This window comes from Histomonas meleagridis (genome assembly GCF_020186115.1).
Source record: "Histomonas meleagridis strain 2922-C6/04-10x chromosome Unknown contig_16, whole genome shotgun sequence".
Classification (NCBI taxonomy): domain Eukaryota; phylum Parabasalia; order Tritrichomonadida; family Dientamoebidae; genus Histomonas; species Histomonas meleagridis.
In genome coordinates this window covers 305216-330040 of record NW_027150781.1, presented here as the reverse complement: position 1 = coordinate 330040, position 24825 = coordinate 305216, and the positions used below count along the sequence as shown (strand labels likewise).

General features: G+C 26.8%; 6 protein-coding genes across 6 annotated transcripts; 2 read left to right on the top strand and 4 right to left on the bottom strand.

The window, feature by feature from the left end:
- Positions 1-60: 60 nt before the first annotated feature.
- GO595_001961 (pre-mRNA-splicing factor rse1) lies at positions 61-3420 on the top strand (the record flags this gene model as incomplete). The annotated part of the gene is made up of 2 exons (XM_067914817.1): positions 61-1365; positions 1429-3420. 2 exons carry the CDS (start codon positions 61-63, stop codon positions 3418-3420), a joined length of 3297 nt encoding a protein of 1098 aa, XP_067777647.1.
- Positions 3421-6331: 2911 nt separating this feature from the next.
- On the bottom strand, positions 6332-8590 carry GO595_001960 (uncharacterized protein; the record flags this gene model as incomplete). Its single annotated transcript, XM_067914816.1, has 1 exon — positions 6332-8590. One exon carries the CDS (start codon positions 8588-8590, stop codon positions 6332-6334), a length of 2259 nt encoding a protein of 752 aa, XP_067777646.1.
- A 549-nt stretch (positions 8591-9139) lies between these two features.
- On the top strand, positions 9140-10111 carry GO595_001959 (Myb-like DNA-binding domain containing protein; the record flags this gene model as incomplete). Its single annotated transcript, XM_067914815.1, has 1 exon — positions 9140-10111. The coding sequence occupies one exon, from the start codon at positions 9140-9142 to the stop codon at positions 10109-10111; it is 972 nt and encodes a 323-aa protein (XP_067777645.1).
- A 158-nt stretch (positions 10112-10269) lies between these two features.
- GO595_001958 (Myb-like DNA-binding domain containing protein) lies at positions 10270-10776 on the bottom strand (the record flags this gene model as incomplete). The annotated part of the gene is made up of 1 exon (XM_067914814.1): positions 10270-10776. One exon carries the CDS (start codon positions 10774-10776, stop codon positions 10270-10272), a length of 507 nt encoding a protein of 168 aa, XP_067777644.1.
- Positions 10777-12433: 1657 nt separating this feature from the next.
- GO595_001957 (uncharacterized protein) lies at positions 12434-12745 on the bottom strand (the record flags this gene model as incomplete). The annotated part of the gene is made up of 1 exon (XM_067914813.1): positions 12434-12745. The coding sequence occupies one exon, from the start codon at positions 12743-12745 to the stop codon at positions 12434-12436; it is 312 nt and encodes a 103-aa protein (XP_067777643.1).
- Positions 12746-13060: 315 nt separating this feature from the next.
- Positions 13061-23353, bottom strand: GO595_001956 (viral A-type inclusion protein; the record flags this gene model as incomplete). The annotated part of the gene is made up of 2 exons (XM_067914811.1): positions 13061-17565; positions 18442-23353. 2 exons carry the CDS (start codon positions 23351-23353, stop codon positions 13061-13063), a joined length of 9417 nt encoding a protein of 3138 aa, XP_067777642.1.
- Positions 23354-24825: the final 1472 nt, after the last annotated feature.

Genomic DNA, 24825 nt, shown 5'->3' with positions numbered 1-24825 from the left:
GAACTTCAAAAAAAAATTAAAATTGAAAATTTGGTGACCGTTTATATTACTTGGCTAAAAATGGAATTATTTTCATACACCCTTCAACCCCCACAACATGTTATTAACTCCACAGCCGGTTCATTCACAGGCCTTGCTGAAGAAGGTGTTGATGAAGTCGTAGCCAACTTAGGTACACATTTAGCCTTATATACAGATTTCGAATCGCCTTATCCAATCATTAAGCCTACGTTTTGTCATGTTTTTTCTGTTGCCACAATAAGTCTTCCTGAGTCTACCCAAGATTTTTTAGTTGTCACATCAGATTCGGGGGATATCACAGTATTTGACCTCACAAACAAAATATTTACTCAGCTTTTTTCAATACCTTATGCACGTACAGGGATGAGACGCTATGAGCCAGGTCCTTATCTTTCAGTATCTCCATGTGGCCGTGCAATATTTTCATCCTCATTAGAGAAATACAAAGTTGCGTTTTCAATTAGCAAATCCAAAAATGGGAAACCTTCTCTTAGTGCTCCTATTGAGTTTGTTAAATCACATTCATTTATTCATTCATGTGTTTCACTTGATGTTGGATATGAAAGTCCACTTTTTGCTTTTATTGAACGAATTTTTAAGCCACCAAAAGAACAGCGTGAACCACCCTTTGATCCGACTACAGAAAAATTTTTATGTTTTTATGAACTTGATTCTAATATAAATACAATTGTTAAAAAAGATGAGTTTCCAATTCCTTCTACTTCCACACTTTTAGTATCAGTACCTGGGCCACTTTATAATTGTCCTGGTGGTGTTATAGTATGTAGTAATGGGTCGTTACAATATTATAACAAATCAAAAGAATTATCAATAATTCCAATTCCAAGTCGACGTGGAGAAGGTCAATCAGTTATCTTAACTAGTGCTACTTTTTGTAATTCTAGTACTTGGTTTTCATTACTCCAAAATCAGTTTGGTGACTTGTTCTATGTCACTTCACAAGACGATAAGACCTTAACGTGCGAATACTTTGATACTATACCTCCATCAACTTCAATGTTAATTCTTAAACAAGGTTTTTTAATTGCATTCGGCGAAACAAATTCAAACACCTTTTATTCTATTACTAATTTAGAAATCGAAGCAAATGATTCCTTAGAATTTGAACCTAACATTAATTTAATACATTTAAGTTTATTCCAAACTCAATTAACAATGTCACGACTAACAAAACTTATAACAATTCCTTCATCTTACGGTAGTACATTAGGTGACATTGTAACAATTCATGGATCAAGGAATTTATCATCACTTAAAATCACACGTAAAGGAATACCTATACATGAATTAATTCGACAAACAATAGGTGGTAATCCATTATCAGTATTTACCATGAAGAATGATCCATTAGATGAATTCCATAAGTATATATTCATTTCTAGTGAGAGTAAAACACGAATTTTTGAAGTATTAAAAGATGGACGAGTACAAAACAGTAAAGAAAACAATTTTTTAACAGATGTTCAAACAATTGATGTAATTCAAATGTCATTACTTAATGTTTATTCAACGATTCAAATCCATACCAAAGGATTACATGTAATATTACAAGATGGTACTATAAAGAATTGGGAACGTAAATCATATGAAGGTAAAATAAGTTCAATAGCTACAAACACATCGCAAATAATATTAATATTTGAGGACAATTATATAACATTATTTGAAGCGAATGATCGATGTATGCCCACTGAAATCTCGTCATATAAGTTGAACAACATTGAAGGGAAAATTATATCAGCAGCTATACCTCAACCACCAGAAGGTATTCGAGTTACACGTTGGTTAGCTATAGCTACAACACAAATGATTATATATATTGTTAGTATAGATAATGATGCTACACGATGGGAAATTACAGCACGACAAATAGTCGATAATCCTATATCAGATTTAGCATTTTTATCTATACCTATCATAGGACATATATTACATATTGGACATGAAAATGGTATTCTTTCTAGATGTATATTAGATGATAATGAAGGTGAAATAGGATCATCACAAATTCGATTTTTAGGTCATTCACGAGTAACTTTTTCGAAGATTATTATTAATTCAAAACGATGTTTATTAGCTAATAGTTCTATTCCTTGGTTATGTAATGATTTAAGATTATTACAAATAGCATCAAGTCAATTTATATCTATTTCACAAATATTTTCTTCGTTTTGTCCTGATGGAGGATTTATAGGTATTACTAATAATGATATGTGTTTCTTTGAAATTGTTGATATTAATTGTTCAATTGATACTAAGAATTATCCATTACAATATACACCAAAACAAATTATATATATACCTGAAAATAATAATATATTTATTATATATTCCGATATGATTAATGATCAATGGAAAAGTTTTGGACAATTTTTTGATTTAAATAATAATCAATTTTCTGAATTATTAAGTTTCGAAGATAATTTATCAGTAACTTCAGCTATTTATATTCCTTCATTTGGTTCTATAGCTATAGGATTTGCACGCAATTTAAGATTTAATCCTAGAAGATGTGAAGGAGGCATAGTATTATTAATTGATCCCATGACTCAAGAAATTCATCATATAACTGAAGTAGAAGATATTCCTGGTGCATTAGGGATATTCGAAGATTATCTTTTATCAGGAATTGGTAAAATATTACGACTTTATAAATTAGGGCATCATCAATTGTTAAAACGTTGTGAAAGTCGGACATTACCTAATTTTATAAATTATGTCTCAAGTAATGGAGTGCGAATTATAGTTGGCGACATGACGGAATCGTTTATCTTCTTGAAGTATGATAAAGTTTCCGATGTTATTACCCCATTTTGCGACGATTGCGTTCCACGCTTTCCTTTATCTGCTGTTTTATTAGATCGATCTACAGTAGCGACAGGTGATCGTTTTGGTAATTTTTCAATATTAAGATTACCATTCGATGTATCAGACGATGCCGAAATTGACCCATCTGGCGTAGGTATGATTTGGGAACATCACGACATGTGCGGCTGCCCGAATAAATTCGATTTGGCAGTGAATTATCACGTTGGCGATCCAATAACTGGTTTGGATTTGTCTACTTCAGAAGAATGCATAGTTTATGGTACAGTCGGTGGGCAAATAGGCGTAATGATTCCTTTCATTACTGATGTCGAGGCTTCGATTTGTAGAAAATTGGAAATCGAAGTGAGAAAAAGAAGACCAACGTTGTGCGGTCGTGTGCATGAAATGTTTAGATCGTATTATGCGCCCGTAAAATGTGTGGTCGATGGCGATATGGTACTTGAATATTTAAATATGAATCAAAACGAACAACATGAAATTTCAATATCGTTGCAAACAACGCCTTTCGATATATCAAGATTATTAACATCAATTGAACTACAAATGTAATGAAAATATATAATAAATAATAATTAATTTTGAATGTTTTATAATACACAAAAAGTGGGAATAACGTTATGTAAATCTTTATCGGCATTGTCAAAAAGTGATTATGTTTTTATAAGAAATTGTGATTTGTAATCAACAAGTTCAATAATCTTTTTAGTTGAATAAAGAGAATAGCATTTGCTGAGCTGTTTTAAAGGAATAAAGCAATCTTTTTCATTAGCATCAATTCCTTTTTTCTCTATTGTTTTTTACGAACATTTGATTTTGATTATTAGCAATATATGCTTCATTTCCATTTCATATTGAAAATGAAGATTTGATGTTTATAAAAGAAGACAATTAGAATTTTCTTTTGTACTTTTTTTTCGAAGAAAATTTACAATTTCTGTGTGGCCTTTTTGTTGTGCAACTTGAATTGATGTCAAATATTGTTTAAACATATTCCAAATTATTAAAACATATATAAAATTATTAAAACATATTATTAAATTTTAAAATGAATAGTTTTTGTATTAACATCAATTCCTTTATCTAAAAGTAATTTTACTATTTCTATATTATTATTTCTAACTGCTATATGAAGTGCTGTTTCAAATTATTAAAACATATTCCAAATTATGAAAACATATTCCAAATTATTAAAATAAATCCAAAATTATTAAAATTATTTTTTTTTTTTTTTTTGCATTAACATCAATTCCTTTATCTAAAAGTAATTTTACTATTTCTATATTATTATTTTTAACTGCGATATGAAGTGCTGTCTCAAATTATTAAAACATATTTCAAATTATTAAAACATATTCTAAATTATTAAAACATATATAAAATTATTAAAACATATTCCAAATTATTAAAACATATTCCAAATTATTAAAATAAATTCTTTTTGCATTAACATCAATTCCTTCTTTATCTAAAAGTAATTTTACTATTTCTATATTTCCTGATTTAACTGAATATGGCAAAATTGTTTTTGTAATTTGTTGACTTTCTATATCACTTTCTATTACAAATGTATTTCCTTTTGATGCTACTTCTTCTATAATTTCATTATTCATTTTCATTCCTTCTGTTTTCAAAAACATGAAGATTTCATAATTATTAAATTCTATGCATTTTTTCCCGAGATAAATCAAAATTTCTTCACTTAAATTACAATTATCTTGATCTTCGTTATCAGAATTCGATTTTGTAAAAGAAGAGTTTGAAGATGAAAATTTTCCAATTTTATTTTCATAAAGATAATGAAAAATTTCATTTCGATGAAATTCTATAGCTGTTTCATGTGCTTCTGCAAACGATGAATTATTTTGTTCACATATATGAATGATTTCCAAGTTTCCACCTGCAATTGCATATTTCAATGTGTTTTTAATATTAGAATTATTTAATAATAAATATTTAAAACATTTAATCGAACCAAAAAATGCACAATAATCAATTAATGAACATTTGTATTAACAAATGAACATCTTTCATAAAGTGATGGCCTAATTATTTGATTAAAGTCAAATTCATTATGTGATGACATTTCTTGAAGCTTTTCTAAATCATCATTTCGATGTACTTTCACAATTTCTAATGGATTAACTCCTTCGTTTACATATTGCATATGAAGCTTCCAGTCATCTTTTGATAATTCATCAAGCGCTGAGATGAATTCTTCAAGGAATTGTGGTCTTAGAAATTTGGTCCTTAATTTGTATATTTCTTCTTTTGTTTTATATTGAGAAAAATATAATGTGTTCATGTTCTTTACTGAAGATGGCTCAAGTATTTCTTCTTCGATCATCTTTTCAAGAAGGAAATATGATTCTTGCTTTTTTATTCCTAGTAAATATTTACAAAACATTTGCACAAGATTAGCTTCAGTTCCACTTTTTTCTTTTGAATTTAAAGTCAATAAATATTTGATATATATATTTTCATTATTTGTTTGAGAAACAAAAGCTGAATATATCAGTCTGGAAACAAGATGGTTAAATGTATATGGCAGTCTACCAACAAATAAATTAATTGTTGCTTGAACTGATGTTCCGAAATTTTTTTCGTTTAGATTAAAGACGATGAATTCTAATGATTTCGACAGTTCCATCAATAAAACTGTTCTGTTTCACCTTAACGTCGCCGATCTAACGTTTTATTATAATGATTTCTTATAAAAGCTTATTTAACTATTTCCAAAGTTTATATCCCCTTTAAATTTATTATAAAATTATTTATTTTGTTTATAATCTTATTTCTTTTATGCAAAAAATGTTAATCCAATATGAAGATTCCTTATTTTATATAAAAACAGCAACTTTTATTATTCCAAAACCTTTTAATCAACAGTAGATGTAATATTTTACATTATAATCTAATTTTCTATGTAAATTTATTAGACTACTTGAAAAAAAGTGAATTTTTATACAAATAATAATAAATTAAAATACCTCCAATGAGCTGAGCTGGAATTATAAAAAGAAGCTGGGCAAAGGACCATTAATTCGTTCATATAATTACAATTGCAACCATATTTTTCATATTTAGAAGATATAGAAAAGCACTAAAAATGCATCACGTTTTTTTATCACTATCTTAAAGAAATACTTTTTCCATTTCATTCCTTCAATCAAATACGAGCTTAACCTCATTCAAAAAGTTCCATATCCTAGCGCATTAGGGATATTCGAAGATTATCTTTTATCAGGAATTGGTAAAATATTACGACTTTATAAATTAGGGCATCATCAATTGTTAAAACGTTGTGAAAGTCGGACATTACCTAATTTTATAAATTATGTCTCAAGTAATGGAGTGCGAATTATAGTTGGCGACATGACGGAATCGTTTATCTTCTTGAAGTATGATAAAGTTTTGGACATTACATAATAAGACAACACAACGAAATCTAATTTCAATATTTTTATTCAATATTTGATATTTGTTTAATTTTTTCTGCTGCCAATCTCGAACCGGTTTTAATATATTTCTCTACCAACTGTCTGAATATATCTCTTGGAATACTTCTTTGTATCTTATTCAACAACTTCTGTGCCCACGTAAGCGCTGTCTCTGCCTTCTTCTTACCCGATGTTGTTGCTTGATATTCTCTATCTAACGTTGCGTATATTGCGCACGATATATCTTGAACAGGAATTTCGCCACATTCGGCGCATAATGCGACCCATCTTTGTATCTTATTGATTGCTGATTGTCGTTCAACTTTCGGTGTAATTTCGGTCAAATAAGTTAACACTTGATAAGCGATGTTTGAAGATGATTTAATTAAATTCGATATAACTAATTCACCTCCAATTTCGTTATTTTTTGCATTAACAATTTTATCTATTTGAAGTTTAACAATTTCATTAATTTCTTCTTCATCAAGTTTAGATATAACTGCTAACGCAATCTTTTCTTGATAATTATATTTGGATTTACCATTACATCGTGAAATTACATTCGTTACAATCGATTTAGCTTCGTCATGTGTGATTGGTAAGTTAATTCTTTGATCTGGATTAAATGACTTCCAAAATGTTTTAGGTAATTGTTCAATATGTTGTACATACATTGGTAATGCTGATGAACATAATATCGATGAATGAATCGCTATGTCTAATAGTTCAGGTTCTTTATATATCAATGGCATATGTTCAACTGTCAAAAGATTCATTGACTTCTTAAGGAGATTTTTGCCAACTGCTTTATAATGTGGATATTCAGACTTAATTAATTGTGATACAAATGATACAAATGAATTTATATCAACTTCACATGGCTCAAAGTTAGGTTCAATAGAAAGAAGTGTATTAATCGAATTAAGGGCTGTTATAACTTGATTTGTTGATTGGATTAATGATTCAAGAGATTGTGAAAGATCAAATGGTGGAATCTTATTGCCACTGATTAATGAAAACCATGTCTTACCATCAGAGTTAACACGTTGAAGATTTAAAGATAAGAAATCTGATAACTCCATTTTCTCTTCTTTCGTTTTCGCTTTGGTGGCTGCGGCTTTAAATAAATCAATAACTATCGAAAAGTCTGTAATATTCTCTTTATGTTTTTGCGCCCATAAAAGTTTACATATTGATGAAAATGGTATCTCATCTAAATGTGTTAAAAGAGCTTTCGTTTGTTCATCATTCATTCGTGAACAAAAATTATTTATGATATCAATGATAAATGAATGCTTACGTGGAATGGTTAAAAGTGATACAATAACTTGAATAGAAATATCACCGCCAGATTCAATGAGATTTCCAACTCGTTGGCGGAGGACGTTAAGGAAAATTGAATTCTGTTTGATCGAAATTGCGGCTTCAAATAATTGTACATTTTGAAGTAAAGAAAGAAATTCATTTGGTTCTAAATAAGGAATGGATGAGGTAACTGCCATGGAAACTAATGAGCGACATGTCTTGTCGTTAATCCAGAGTTCATTAACAATTTCAAGAAGTTTTGTTGAATCTAATTCAGCAAAGAAGCCCCAAATTGGATGAATTGAAGGAAGTAATGACTTTGACTGAAGAAGTACTTGTTGATATTTAACAAAGAATTCTTTGTTCATTGGATTGATAAAATCTTGTGGTACTGAAATATGAGGATATAGTTTCACAAGTTTTATCCAAAGATACATTCGGTTGGTATCTTCTGTACTTTCTTCATTAAGCGTTTTGATGATTGGATGGAATTTATCAATGTAAAGATCTTCATTCATAACTTCTTGTTCAAGAATATCAATAATAATCTTGTAACAAATAGTTCTGAAGCAAATGTTGTTTTCAGCAATTTCAACAATCTCTTGAATCATGCTTATTAAAGTATTTATTTCACCTTTAATAATACCTGATTTGACAATGGATAAAAAACAAAGCGCAAGCGAAAGGCGGCGAATACGTTTGTTTATATGGTTTCCAGTTTGAGGAAGTGCTGATTTAAACATCTCAATTAATTCATTACCATATAATTTTTTGGTGTTTGTTCGAATAAGCTCAGTAAGGACAGCCAAATACTTAGGTCTGTTTTCAGCTTTGTCATCAGAAATTAACGTTGATATTGATTTCAACGTTAATTTAAGTGCTTCCGTTCGATCCTTGAACATTTTATTGAATTGGTCGACTGATTTTTGAAGATCTTCTTCGGTGCAAAATTTTTTAATTAGATCAACTGTTGCCATTTACAAGACCAATGGTCATACGCGACCGTTAACTTCCAGATTTTGATTTTGTTCTTTGTTGCTCCATTTTTTTATGTGTAAACTTTAAAATAAACTTATTACTTGTATTTTTAGGGATACATTTTTGTGTTTACATCTTAAAATGAATTTTTTTATTTCATATGCGATAAATTTGTATTTCAAATTTCATTTCAAAGCACATGCTTGTTTTTAAAACAGCCTCATATGAAAACTCTCTGACGCTAAATTATTTTTACTGGGAAATTGATTTGTTAAGGATTTTTTTTTGATCTGGAATTTTTAAATTTTTGAACGGTATTTGAACACGAATTACAAGTTCAAAAGTATTAATTGTAAACAATACAATTTCCAGCTTTTTCAGCATAGTGATTATTTTCCGATTGAAAACGGTTTTGGTTGATTTATTTTTAAAAATGAATTCATGCTTGTGTCGTTTTCTTTCAAAAAGTTTTTTGATCTGTCAGAAAACTGGATTTGTGAATGTAAAAAATCGTTAATTTATTTTCCCTCAGAATTCCGGTTCGGTAAATGAAAAATGTTCCGAAGATAAAATGTCCAAAAGGGCATCTTGGCGAATCTACAATCTTAGAAATAGGAATTCATTCGGTTGATCACCAGTACGCTGGGGTGTATCCTGAAATACGAAATTCTCTAATCCAAATAATGAGCGATTTCTTAAAACAAAAGATTACTTATGAACAAGCTTGCCAAGCATTTTCTAATATCGCCGGAAGCCATGAAATTATAACAAGGTTAAATGAAATCATATCAGTTGATGATGAGCCCATAAAATTTACTCAGTCACCCTCAGAAGAATCATTATCTGCTTCTCAAACAAGAAGGAAAATGAAAACATGGTCAAGCTATGAGGATACAAGACTTTTGGGTGGAATTTACCGATATGGAATTGATAATTGGGCTCCAATCTCAACTTTTGTTGGAAATGGCAGAACAAGAGCCCAATGTGCTCAAAGGTGGACACGGGGCCTCAACCCTAGGATCTGTAAAGATACTTGGGATTCAATGGAAGATATGAAATTATTACAATTGGTTCATCAATTTGGCGACAAAGCTTGGACACGTATTTCAATGCTGATGGGCAACAGAAGCGACGTCCAATGCCGTTATCATTATCACCAATTAACAAAAGAGGTTCCACAAATAAATCAGCCCAAACCTGTTGTTATGTTCCCAGCTGTTACTCCACATACAACATATATCACGGTGAAGCCATTTTTTGCCCCCAGATCATCTACTAGATTTTCAATGCCGATGATCAATGCACCTAATTCGATACAAGAACAACAAGAAATAGACGATACAGCAAATGAAGCTGTCTCAACACAGAAAAGAAGAGCATCTCATGTTACATTACCTTCTCCATCATCTTTTATGTTTCCATCTCCAACAGCCAAACAACCTCTTCCACTAATCCAAACTCATGGAAGTCCAAATGTTTCTTCTGACATTGAAGAATTTCTTTCTAAGTTTAATAAATAAAAAAATATGTTTTGATTCAATTTTATTTTCATGAAAAAATTAAATTTACAAACATATAATTGACTAACTCTGTTTACTTCTTTCCTGCTAAAATCCGGAATGAGCAAGATAAAAAAATACAGATGCGTCCGCTGATTATTTTTTATTTTTTTGTTATTTTAAAAAAATGAAAAACAATCAAACAATTCGTCTTCTTTGGCCCAATCAAATATATCAACGTTCCCTGCTTCAAGCCACTCTGGAGAAAATATGTCAATCTCTGTCTGCTTTTCGGGCTTTTCTGGTGTGGGATTTTCTTCGATTTTAGTGGGCGTAATCAGTATTTCTTTTCTCTGACCTTTCTTCTTTGCGTTTTTTTGGAGCTTGTGCCAATGGAGTTTGAGTTGGATATCAGTTCTTTCTGGGAAAAGCTTTGCAAGTCGTGTCCATTTGTGTCCTACTTCCGCAACTTTTTGTAATAATAAGATTTCTTCTTCTTTGCTCCATGGATTATTCTTCATATCGTTTGATAAATAGTGCTTCCATCTTTCACGGCATTGACGAACATTTCTTCCCTCCATTTCTTCAGCAACTTTTTTCCAAGAATGTGTTCCATACTTAGCGATTAGTTCTTTGAGCTTCTCGTCTTCGTGTTTCTCAAACTTAAAACGATTTCTATGAACCATGATGAATTAAAATGAGGTGGTAAAATCTGGTGAGGTGATTCTCGTTTTTTGAATGTGACCACTGAAAAATTTATTCCAACCGTCGATAATGATTCAATTCATGAGACAATCTCGACAATCTCTTCAGTTCAACAAAATCGATCTCCTTAATATTATTTTAAATTATTTAACTAATACTTCAAAGGCATCTTTAATGCTTTTATTTTTACATAGAAATCTTATACATCTACTGAGTAGATATTGAAATTCTTGATAAAATACATTTTCTTCTTGAAATGAATTCAATTTTTTGGTTTTTAAGATTAAATTATTGCTATGTTGTACAATGAAATTTATATACAAATTCATATTTTTAAAGAAATTATATAATATCATATAATTATTAATTAATATTAATTTTAAGCATATTTTAAAAAAGATATTTTTGTTTTACTGATGAGGATTCGGTAGATTTTATCCTATTTGAAAAAATGAAATTTCAATAGTTTCTTTTTATACTTTTGATAAGAGTTCTAAAAACCGTTTTCAAAAAACGAATAAATAAACGTTCGCCTAAAGTTGGTCGGACAACTTTGGGCAATATGACGAATTTTCAAGAAACAGCAAATGTTGTTTAAAATTTAGTGTGTATTTTATTATGAGTATGTATTGAGTAAAATATTTAACCAAGATAGCGAGCTCCAAATTTTCGTATTAAGTATGTCAAACAGCAAGAAATCAAAAATATAACAACAAGCTCTTTCCAAGTGAGATCTGTATTTGTTGGTTTGGAAAAGTAAAATGTCTCAATGTCTCTTTGGTTCTTTTTAACAATTGACATTTCAAATGCTAATCTAGGGTTAACAGTTAAAGATACATGAGTTCCGTCATCTAGCTGGTAATCAGATCGAGCTACACTGAATTTTTCATCAATAAATTCAACAGGGATTTTCATTTCATTGAATGAAATAATTGCCGTTGTATTTGAAGTTACAGTGACTGTGATTTCAGTGTCATTTAGTGTTAGCGCATAATCAGTAATGTTGGATCCAGTTTCTGAAATTGTATTAGAAATTTTTTTAACTTCAAATTTGTTTTCATCACCACCCTCTATTTTTTGGCTCCAATTCCCTGGTACTAAATCATAGAGATTAAGTTGTATGTCTCTCCAACAAAAAACATTCAGAATAAAAACAAAAAACATTGTTGTACGCTCAAGCGAACGTTAACATATTCTTCGTATGTTACATAAATCAAGTTTCTTTGTATATATCATCTTTTGGTAATGCTTTTTGTAAAAGCACTGCTTATGTATTGGTAAATTCACATACAAGGAATTTTAAAATAAAACGATTTAAGATATTGATTTTAACATTCTTGTGCAATTATTTAATGCATGAATGGCTTTACTGGATAGTACATTAGGAGTGCATGTGTTAGTGGTATATTTGTGTTGAATAGAAATAGGAATAAGGGAAACAATTTTACAACAGTTCAGGTTTTCAGATCGTTATTTTTAATTGAATGCAGAAAACTTTAGTTTTGTAACGGAGGATCAGAAATTCAACTTTTTCAATATTATCTAACGTCTTTAAAAGACGTTAATGTGGTCTGCATGATAAAAAAAAATGCATTTTTTATACGAAAAGTTTTACGTTTACATTATATTCATATAATTTTATGATTCTTCGTATTCGTCAGTATAATATTCATATGAGTATGGGTAATCATAATAATAATCATCTGATTTAAAATCGTCAGGTTTAACTTCAACAATTTCTGGTTGTTGCTTTTTAACCGCCTCAGGGTCGACTTCAGGTGAAACACGAGCAGGTGGAACCAAAGCTTTTTCAGGTGGTTGAATTGGTTGTTGTGGTTGTGGCATTTCAGTCGAGCTTTGTTGAGGAGGGGCCTCATTTTGTGGTGCCTTTGGTGCCTTTTTTGATTGGCTCTTTGATTCCTGTGATGCATCATCAACTTCTTTGCACATTTCCTTTAAAGCTTTTTGAGTCAACCCATTCAAATATGGCGGCTTTAATACGTTACGAAGTTCTTTAACCTCACTTTTCTATTTCCGGAAATTTTCAACCAAAATAATTATCGCTGCACTCAAAAAGTTGAGATTTCACTGAATTCAAAATTAAATGTTTATCGATTATTTCGGGTACATAAATATGACAAAATCTTTAGAGCATCCAATGTCGAGATATCTCACAAACATTTTCTCCGCCAATTTATACCAAAAAAATTTCACTCATTACTCCGAGTTCAAAAAAAGACAAAAAAGATATTTTATTTTATCTAATTAATTATCGCAGAAAATCTGTTTCAACAAATCTACACATTCTTCTGTTGAAGTAGACATTAAAATTGTTTTGATTGTCATCAGTACTTGTTTTGCATCTTCGTATTTCGATTGCGTTTTAGCTTTTCTTATTAAGTTATGCTGTGCCTTTTGTAAAACTAATAAACCATTTTCTTTTGATACGTTTTGAATATTTATATTCAAAGGCTTGAGCAAATAATCGAATATAATTCGTACATCAATTTTAGGTATTTTAACTTCTTCAATAATTAAATTAATTATTTCCAAATTAGTAACTTTTTCATTAATAATATCATTAACACCAACTAACCTCAAAACCTTTTTCAGTTGTCTCTTAATTTCTATATCTTTACTGTTATTATTTCCTATAGTTTCAATTTTATATTTTAGTTTGTTTTGTAAGTATGTCACTTTTTTCGTTAACTGTTGAATTTGAAATGAAAATTGTGACATTTGGTTCTTAATCAACAACAAAAGTTTCTGATTCATTAATTGGAAATGTGTATTAAATAATGAAACAAGTCTACGGTTCTTTAATATTAAAGATGTAACATTTGGTGAATTTGTTTCTGAAAGTTCTTTTTTAAGTTTGTTTCGTTGTGAGTTTAATTTTGCAATAACAAAATCGCATTTCTTTAGTTTTCGGATATTTATAATATTTTCATTTTGTAATTCTTCGTTTTCTGTTTTCAATCTTTTTATAAGTTCTGTTTGTTTATCAAAACGAACTTTTAATGTGTTATACATTTTCTCATATGAATTTGCTTCTGATTTATTATTAGTATTAACATTTTGTAGTTTCGCAAGTTTGAACTTAAGTTGTGAACAATATTTTGTGAGTTTCGCATTTGTATGTTTAAGTTCATTGTTTTCATCTTGTAATTTTGTAACTATTGTTTCAGTATTCGTTGAATTATCAGTTGATATCAATGATGAGTTTTGTGATTTAAGTTCTGTGATTTGATCTTTCATTTGCAAAAGCTGATCTTCGTATTTATTGAGTTGATCATCTTTAGTGATAAGTGATGAATCACGTAACGCGAGAATTTGCTTAACTTCTAAAAGTTCTTTTGATTTAGCTGTAAGTTTTTGTTGAAGTTGTGAAATTTCTTCATCATTTGATGTTTTATTTTGATGAAATTCGTTTTCTTTATTTGATAATTCTTCTAAAAATTGTTCGTTTTCTTCTTGAATTCGTTTGTTTTCTTCTTCTTTAGTGATTATTTCGTTCTTTAAGTTTGCGATTTCATTTATTAGTTGTTCGTTTTCTTCTTCTTTTGTTTGGATTTCATTGTTAAATTCGTTCTTTAATTTCGCGATTTCGTTTTCTTTATTTGATAATTCGGTTAAAAGTTTTTCATTTTCGTATTTGATTTGTTGAATTTCTTCGTCATCTAAAGTTTTGTTTTGATGGAATTCTTTTAATTTCGCGATTTCGTTTTCTTTATTTGATAATTCTTCTAAAAGTTGTTCGTTCTCTTCTTCTTTAGTGATTATTTCATTGTTTACTTTGGATAATTCAGCTGAAAGTTTTTTGATTTCTTCTTCATTTGCAGTATTTGCTTCTTTAATATCTTTTAATTTAGCAATTTCGTTTTCTTTATTTGATAATTCTTCTAAAAATTGTTCGTTCTCTTCTTTGATTTGTTTGTTTTCTTCTTCTTTAGTTGTGATTTCATTCTTTAGATTTGTAATTTCGCGTTGGATATTTGTTAATTCGTTTAACAGTTGTTCGTTTTCTTCTTTAATTTGTTTAATTTCTTCGTCAGTTGAAGATTTGCTTTGATGAATTTCTCTTAATTTTGCAATTTCATTTTGGATATTTGATAATTCATTTATAAGTCGTTCATTTTCTTCTTCTTTAGTTTTGATTTCTTTAGTTGATTTAGACAATTCATTCATTATTTCTTCATTTGTTTGTTGAAGCTTTTTGATGATTTCATCATTTGCTTTGTTTTCATTATTTAATGTTTCGTTTATTTCTGTAATTTTTTCGTATTCATATTTTACATTTTGGATTTCTTCTGTTAATTTAATAATTTCACTTTCCTTTGATTGTAATTCTTCATCTGTTACTAAAGAATTTTTGGCTTCTTCATTTAATTTAGTAATTTCTTTATCTTTGTTTGCAATCTCTTGTTGAAGTCGTTCAATTTCTTCTTCTTTAACATGAATTTCATTCATCTTTTCCTCATTCAATTTATTGATTTCTTCTTCTTTGTTTGACAATTTGTTGTTCATTTCTTCTTTTATTTCATTATTTTCATTATCTTTATTTGATATTTCTTGTTTAAGTTGTTCGATTTCTTCATATAATTTCTTTGATGCTTCATCTTTATTGAAGATTTCATTCTTAATTTCATCGTTTAATTTATTAATTTTATTTTCTTTATTATTCACCTCTTGTTTAAGTTGTTCAATTTCTATATTTACTTTATTGATTTCTTCTTCTTTATTAGTTATTTCGTTCTTAAATTCATTGATTTCGTTATCTTTATTTGATATTTCTTGTTTAAGTTGTTCTATTTCTTCTTCTTTTGTCTTCATTTTATTATTTCCTTCTTTGTTTATTTCTTCAATTTCATTATCTTTGTTTGCAATTTCTTGTTCAAGCTGTTCGATTTCTTCATATAACCTCTGAGACAATTCATCTTTATTAGAGATTTCGTTCTTAATTTCTTCATTTAATTTAATAATTTCATTTTCTTTGTTTGTTATTTCTTGTTTAAGTTGTGCGATTCCTTCTTCTTTGGATGATAATTTATTGTTCATTTCCTCATTTAATTTGTTAAACTCTTCTTCTTTATTTTCTAATTCTTTATGAAGTTCTTTATTTATTTCTTGAAGCTGTTGTACTTCTTCAAGCAATTTCTTTGATACATTATCTTTGTTTGAAATTTCATTTTTAATTTCTTCATTTAATTTATTTAATTCAACTTCTCTATTTGTTAATTCTTTGTGATGTTCCTCATGTAATTTGTTAATTTCTTTATCTTTTGCACTCAGTTCTTGTTGAAGTTCTTCCATTCCTTCATACAACATATTGATTTCTTCTTCTTTCGCTGTGATTTTATTATTCATTTCTTCATTTAGTTTAGCAATTTCATTATCTTTGGCTGTTATTTCTTGTTGAAGTTCTTCTATATTTTGTTTAAGTTGCTTTATTATTTCATTTATTTTGCTAATTTCATCTACTTTTGTTGTTATTTCTTGTTGAAGTCGTTGTATTTCTTCTTCTTTTCCTTTAATTTCATTGATCTTTTCTTCATTTATTTTGTGAATTTCTTCTTCTTTTGTTGTTATTTCTTGTTGAAGTCCCTCATTTTCTTGTTTAAGTTGTTCGATTTCTTCATATAATTTCTTGGATGCTTCATCTTTATTAGTGATTTCATTCTTAATTTCTTCTTTTAATTTGTCAATTTCATTATCTTTGTTTGTTATATCTTGTTGAAGTTGTCGCATTTCTTCTTCTAATTTATTGATTTCTTCTTCCTTATATTCAATTTCTTTATGCTGTTCTTTGTGAATTTCTTGAATTTCATTTTCTTTTGATATTAGTTTATCCTTTGTTTCTTCATTTAATTTATTAATTTCTTTATCTTTGTTTGCAATCTCTTGTTGAAGTCGTTCAATTTCTTCTTCTTTAACATGAATTTCATTCATCTTTTCCTCATTCAATTTATTGATTTCTTCTTCTTTGTTTGACAATTTATTGTTCATTTCTTCTTTTATTTCATTATTTTCATTATCTTTGTTTGCTATTTCTTGTTTAAGTTGTTCGATTTCTTCATATAATTTCTTTGATGCTTCATCTTTATTAGTGATTTCATTCTTAATTTCTTCATTTAATTTATTAATTTCATTTTCTTTATTATTCACCTCTTGTTTAAGTTGATCAATTTCTTCTTCTTTATTTATAATTTCTTGATGGAGTTCTTCGCTAATTTCTTGGAATTGTTGAATTTCTTCTTCTTTTGATGTTAATGCTTTCTTTGTTTCTTCATTTATTTGATTAATTTCTTCATTTTTCATTGCAATTTCTTGTTTAAGTTGTTCTATTTCTTCATATAATTTCTTTGATGCTTCATCTTTATTAGTGATTTCATTCTTAATTTCTTCATTTAATTTTTTGATTTCGTTTTCTTTATCAGTTATTTCTTGTTTAAGTTGATCAATTTCTATATTTATTTTATTGATTTCTTCATCTTTATTAGTTATTTCATTCTTAAATTCATTGATTTCGTTATCTTTATTTGATATTTCTTGTTTAAGTTGTTCAATTTCTTCAAATAATTTCTTTGATGCTTCATCTTTATTAGAGATTTCGTTCTTAATTTCTTCATTTAATTTATTAATTTTATTATCTTTGTCAGTTATTTCTTGATAAAGTTGTCCAATTTCTTCTTCTTTTGAATTTATTTCGTTCTTAATTTCTTCATTATATTGCTTAAGTTTTTCTTCATTTGATATCACTTCCTCTTTTTCTTGCTGTAGTTTTATAATTTCTTCTTTTAGTTTGTTCAATTCCTCATTCACTGTCATTAATTCGTTATTATTTCTTTCTCCAATTTCTCTAATTTCTTCTTCTTTTAATTCGAATTTCTTATTAAATTCTTCTTTATCTTCTTCAAGTTTTTGTTGTAATTCATTTAATTTTTCGTCTTTTCTTAGTAATTCACTTTTCATTTCTTCATTTATTTTTTCTATTTCTGAATTCTTTGTTTCCAATTCGTTTATTTTTTCATTAATTTCTTTTTCTAATTTTTCTTTATTCATTTGAATTTCATTTAATAAATTATCATTTTCTTCACTAATTTTTGTTTTCTCGTTAATTATCATTTTAATTTCTTCTTCTTTATTATCTAGTTGTTTCTTTATTTCATCTTTTTCATCCATAGTATTTGATAGTTCTTCAGCTAACATTGTTAATTCATTTGATTGAGTTTCATATTGCTTTTCAATTTCTTCTTTTTCATTTATAATTTTTACATTTTCTTCTTTATATTTATTTATATATTCCTCATTTTCAGATATTATAATATTTAATTCTTTAATTTTTTCATTCGTTTCATTTAATTTAATTTCAAATTGTGTATTTTCTTCTAAAATTTCAATTATTTTATTTTCTAATTCCGAATTCTCTTTAATTTTAATTTCTAATTTATTTTCTATTTCATTTTTATCATTTAAAATGTTATTATTTTGTTGATTTAATTCATTTATATCTTCTTTTAATTTATTAATTTCTTTTTCTTTTACATTATATTCTTTATTAAGTTTATTATTATTTTCTTTCATTTCAGATAATTCATTAATAAGTTTATTGATTTCATTTTTAAGTTCATCTTGATCACTTAAACTATTTATTTTATGTTGTGTAAGTACCTCAATATCAGTTTTAAGTTTAGTAACTTCTTCATTTAATTCTTTATTATTGGAATTTACTTCGTTTATATTATCATTAAGTTTTAATATTTCGTTTTCTTTGTTATTTAAATCTTGAATTAATTTGTTATTTTCTTCTTTATATTTATTAATTGTTTCGCTTTGTTCATTGTTTTCGTTTTCTTTTTGTTTGATTTCATCTTTTAATTGGGAAATTTCAGCTTTATTCTCTTCATTAATTCCATTGCTTTGAACAAGTTGTTCTTTAATAGTTGAAATTTCTTCTTGTAATTTTATTAATTGCTCATCTTTTGATAAAAGATTTGATTCATGTGCTTCAAGTGTTTGTTTGAATTCATTAACTTCTTCTTCTTTTATAGCAAGTTCCTTATTAAGTTCTTCTTTTTCTTGTTGAATTTGATTTATTTGTTCTTCTTTATTTGCTAACTCGTTTTCTAATTCTTCGCTGATTTTTGTGATTTCTTCCTCTTTTGTAGTTAAATCTTTATGAAGCTCTTCATTTACTTCCTGAAGTTGCTGAATTTCTTCGTTCAATTTCTTGGTTGCATCATCATTATTAGAAATTTCGTTTTTGATTTCTTCATTTAATTTGTTAATTTCATTTTCTTTATTTGCTATTTCTTGTTTGAGTTGTTCTAATTCATCAAATAATTCCTTGGTTGTATTATCGTTATTAGAGATTTCATTTTTGATTTCTTCATTTAATTTTTTGATTTCATTTTCTTTATTTGCTATTTCTTGTTTGAGTTCTTCGTTATTGTTTTGAATTTGGTTCATTTCTTCATTTAACTTGCTAATTTCTTCTTCTTTTATTGTTAATTTACTATTCATTTCTTCATTTAATTTGCTGATTTCGCTTTCTTTAGTTGTTATTTCGCATTTGAGTTCTTCATTATTATTTTTAAATTGCTCAATTTCTTCATTTAATTTACTGATTTCATTTTCTTTATTCGTTATTTCTTGTTGAAGTTGTTCTATTTCTTCATTCAATTTCTTAGACAGATCATCTTTGTTAGTGATTTCGTTCTTCATCTCTTCATTCAATTTATTAATTTCATTATTTTTATTTGTTATTTCTTGATTGAGTTCATCATTGTTATGTTTAATTTGTTCAATTTCTTCATTTAATTTGTTAATTTCTTCTTCTTTTATGTTCGTTTCTTGCTTAAGTTGTTCAATTTCCTCTTTCTTTAAGTCTATTTCATGATTCGTTTTTTCAATTATTTGCTTGATTTCTTCTTCTTTTGCAAATAATTTATTGTTCATTTCTTCGGTTATTTGAATAATTTCATTTTCTTTATTTGATATATCTTGTTTATATTCTTCATTATTACGTTTTAGTTGTTCTATTTCTTCGCTTAATTTCTTCGTTACATCATCTTTATTAGAGATTTCATTTTTCATTTCTACATTTAATTTATTAATTTCTTGTTGAAGTTCTTCATTATTATGTTTAAGTTGTTCAATTTCTTCTTTCTTTAATTCGATTTCATTTTTCATTTCTTCATTTAATTTATTAATTTCTTCTTCTTTATTTATTAATTCTTGTTTAATTTGTTTAATTTCTTCTTCTTTTGTGTTTATTTTATTATTTCCTTCTTTATTTATTTCGTCTATTTCATTATTCTTATTAATTATTTCTTGTTTAAGTTGATCAATTTCTTCTAATAATTTCTTTGATACTTCGTCTTTATTTGAAATTTCATTTTTCATTTCTTCCTTTAATATATTAATTTCATTTTCTTTATTTGATATTTCTTGTTTAAGTTTTTCACTTTCTTCTTCCTTTGTTATTAATTCATCAGTTAACTTAGTGATTTCGTTTTCTTTGTTTGTCACTTCTTGATGAAGTTCTTCACTTATATCTTGAAGTTGTTGAATTTCTTCTTCTTTTGATGTTAATGTGTTCTGAGTTTCTTCATTTAATTTTGTGATTTCATTTTCTTTTGTGGTTAATTGGTGCTGAAGTTCTTGGATTTCTTCATTCAATTTCTTAGTTACATCATCTTTAATTGAGATTTCTTCATTTAATTTGTTCATTTGATCTTCTTTCATATTTATTTCTTGTTTAAGTTGTTCTATTTCTCCATATAATTTCTTTGATGTTTCATCTTTATTTGAAATTTCATTCTTCATTTCTTCATTTATTTTGTCAATTTCATTAACTTTGTCAGTTATTTCTTGTTTGAGCTCTTCAGTAATATGTTTAAGTTGTTCAATTTCTTCTTCTTTCATATTTAATTTATTGTTCATTTCTTCCTTTAATTGATCAATTTCATTATCTTTTGTTATTATTTCTTGCTTAAGTTGTTCTATTTCCTCATTTAACTTCTTAGAAATGTCATCTTTATTAGAGATTTCATTCTTCATTTCTTCATTTAATTTATTGATTTCTTGTTGAAGTTCTTCATTATTATACTTAAGTTGTTCAATTTCTTCTTCTTTTGTATTTAATTTATTGTTCATTTCTTCCTTTATTTGAACAATTTCATTTTCTTTATTTGATATTTTTTGTTGGAATTCTTCATTATTATTTTTAAGTTCTTCCATTCCTTCATACAACATATTGATTTCTTCTTCTTTCGCTGTGATTTTACTGCTCATTTCTTCATTTAATTTGTTGATTTCATTAACTTTTGTTGTTATTTCTTGTTGAAGTTCTTCGTTATCATGTTTAAGTTGTTCAATTTCTTCATATAATTTCTTTGATGCTTCATCTTTATTAGTGATTTCGTTCTTAATTTCTTCATTTAATTTATTAATTTCATTATCTTTATTCGTCACTTCTTGTTTAAGTTGATCAATTTCTTCTTCTTTTGCATTTATTTCATTCTTAATTTCTTCATTTAACTTATTAATTTCACTATCTTTGTCAATTATTTCTTTGTTTAATTTGCTTATTTCTTCTTCTTTATTCGAGATTTTGTTATTAATTTCTTCTTTTAATTTATGAATCTCTTCTTCTTTATTTGTTATTTCTTGTTTATGTTGTTCTATTTTTCCATTTACTTTGTTAATTTCTTCTTCTTTTGTTGTTATTTCTTGTTGAAGTTCCTCATTTTCTTGTTTAAGTTTTTCGATTTCTTCATATAAATTCTTGGATGTTTCATCTTTATTAGTGATTTCATTTTCTTTATTTGTTATTTCTTGTTGAAGTCGTTGTATTTCTTCTTCTTTTCCTTTAATTTCATTGATCTTTTCTTCATTTATTTTGTGAATTTCTTCTTCTTTTGTTGTTATTTCTTGTTGAAGTCCCTCATTTTCTTGTTTAAGTTGTTCGATTTCTTCATATAATTTCTTTGATGCTTCATCTTTATTAGTGATTTCATTCTTAATTTCTTCTTTTAATTTATTAATTTCATTTTCTTTATTATTCACCTCTTGTTTAAGTTGTTCAATTTCTATATTTATTTTATTGATTTCTTCTTCTTTATTAGTTATTTCATTCTTAAATTCATTGATTTCATTATCTTTATTTGATATTTCTTGTTTAAGTTGTTCTATTTCTTCATATAATTTCTTTGATGCTTCATCTTTATCAGAGATTTCGTTCTTAATTTCTTCATTTAATTTATTAATTTCATTATCTTTGTCAGTTATTTCTTGTTTAAGTCGTTCAATTTCTTCTTCTTTAACATGAATTTCATTCATCTTTTCCTCATTCAATTTATTGATTTCTTCTTCTTTGTTTGAAAATTTGTTGTTCATTTCTTCTTTTATTTCATTATTTTCGTTATCTTTATTTACAATCTCTTGTTTAAGTTGTTCAATTTCTGTGTTTACTTTATTGATTTCTTCATCTTTATTAGTTATTTCATTCTTAAATTCATTGATTTCGTTATCTTTATTTGATATTTCTTGTTTAAGTTGCTCTATTTCTTCATATAATTTCTTTGATGCTTCGTCTTTATTAGAGATTTCGTTCTTAATTTCATCGTTTAATTTGTGAATTTCTTCTTCTTTATTTGTTAATTTTTGATGGAGTTCTTCGTTCTCTTTTTGTATTTCCTGTATTTCTTCTTCTTTATTTAACAATTTATTGTTCATTTCTTCTTTTAATTTATTTATTTCTTCTTCTCTATTCGATAATTCCTTTAATAAATCGTCATTCTCTTTTTGTATTTGTTGAATTTCTTCTTCATTTGATGATTTTCCATTTGTAATTTCTTCTTTTAATTTACTTACTTCTTCTTCTCTATTTGCTAATTCATTTAACAAGTCATCGTTCTCTTTATCTTGTTTACTTAATTGTTCTTTTAATGACTCAATTTCGTTTTTCAATTTTTCCATTTCTTCATTTGAACTTGATTCCATTTCTGCTAAAACAGAATCTAAATCATTTTGAAGTTTTTTATTCGCTTCCTCCTTTTCTGTGATTACTTGCACATAGTTTTCCTTTTCTTCAGTAATTTCATTAATCTTTAATTGTAATTCATTCACTTTGGATTCAGCTTCTGATAATAATTCTTCAGTGATTTGTAATTTTTCTTTTAATTCTTGATCACCTTCTGTTGATTGATTTGCTATTTGTTGGATTTTTTGATTAAGAATTTCAATGTCTTTTTCTTTTTCTTCAATTTGATTGTTTGCATTTTTTAAATTGTTATCTTTTTCTTCTATCTCGGCAGAAAACATGTTTGTAATTTCATCGATCTCATTCGAAAGCCTCTGTTTTTCTTCTGTTGTTTCATTAACCAATGTATTTAATTCATTACTTAAATCGATTTGTTCTTTGATGATTTGAATTAAAGGATGCAAAACTGAGTTTGTGTTTGAAACTAATTCATCATATGGCATAAATGTTGTATCTTTTGACCATTCGGAAATAAGTTCAATTTCTGATTCAAAATCTGAGGAATTTATCATGTAGAAGCTGGTTGGATAAGCCCCATAAACGGTTCCAATACTGTGTCCTGGAAGACGTTTTTTAATTAGACAGACTTGGTCAAAAAATAGATTTCACAGAAACGATCAAAAAAATACACATCCAAATTTTTTTTAATGATAACAAACATGTTCCTGAGTTTCCTTTAAAGAATAATTTAAACCTCAAATCCCACAACAAGTTTTAGTATTAGATATAAAAATCATTTGATGATTCAAATATATTTAGATATATCATTTTTCTTTTTTGAGAACATAGCTTATTGTGGAACCGTTTTGTATTAAATTCCAAATATTATTGGAAATATGTAAATATTGATTTAATAAAAAAATAATTATTATTTTCAAATAGAAAAAGCAAGGTGCATTATCATAAATTTCATGATAATTATATTGTTTAAATTGAATGTATATGATAATTAATTTATATGGAATATTTTTTTTGAATGCACAAATAATTTAAATGATTTTAAAAATTATTTCAAATCAAATTAAATGCATCCTATTACTACAATTGTAAAAGATTTCTATGAGTTATCTGTATGTATTCCATTTTAGCTAAATTCAAATTGGTATTAAGTTGAATGAGAACAAGGTGTTACCTATAGCAAATGGTTTAAAATACGTTTAATTTGTTTGCTGGAAATTTATCTCTGAATTCAATATTTTTATCAATTTGAAAAAAAAAATCCTTTTCATTATTTTATGTATCAATGTATCAAGAATTGATCCTTATATTCAATAAAAATTAAAGAAAATATATTTATAATTTAAAATTTATCTTGATACACAAGAGATTAAAATAACTAATAATTTAATGATTTTATTTATTTTCGCATACATTCATAATTATCATGTTTTATGATATTAATTTATTGTTATAATAGAAATACATTAAAAAATACATTTTGAAAAAAAATTGGATAATGATATAGGAATTAATTTTTTTTTTTGCTTACAGTTTCTTCATGATTCACAAAATTGAAAATGTGTTTTGCACCAAATTTATTTTTATATTATAAAATAGTTAATGGAGAAATAGTGTTTTAAATCTGATCAAAATGATAATCGAAAAAATAATGTTCCAAAACAAATCTTTGAAAATTTGTCATTATGCTTTATATTTCGTCATCTGTACATAATGCAGAAGTACATATTTAAACCAGAGATCAATACAATTACATATAAAAGTTTTTGTGTACTCATCTTCAAAAACAGCATATTTCATGATTTCGCCTGACATAAAATCGTTAGCCAATTTATCTAATCTTTCATCAAACAATAATATTTCGAATCCATTTAATCCAAAATCAATTTGTATATTCCCTAACTCATCAAAATACACAGGCGGCACACTGAATAAATAAGGATGGAGCGAATCATTACATTAAATCTAAAATAAAACTTTGAAAAATCATATATGTTAATACATTAAAATTCTCAATATTTTAAAG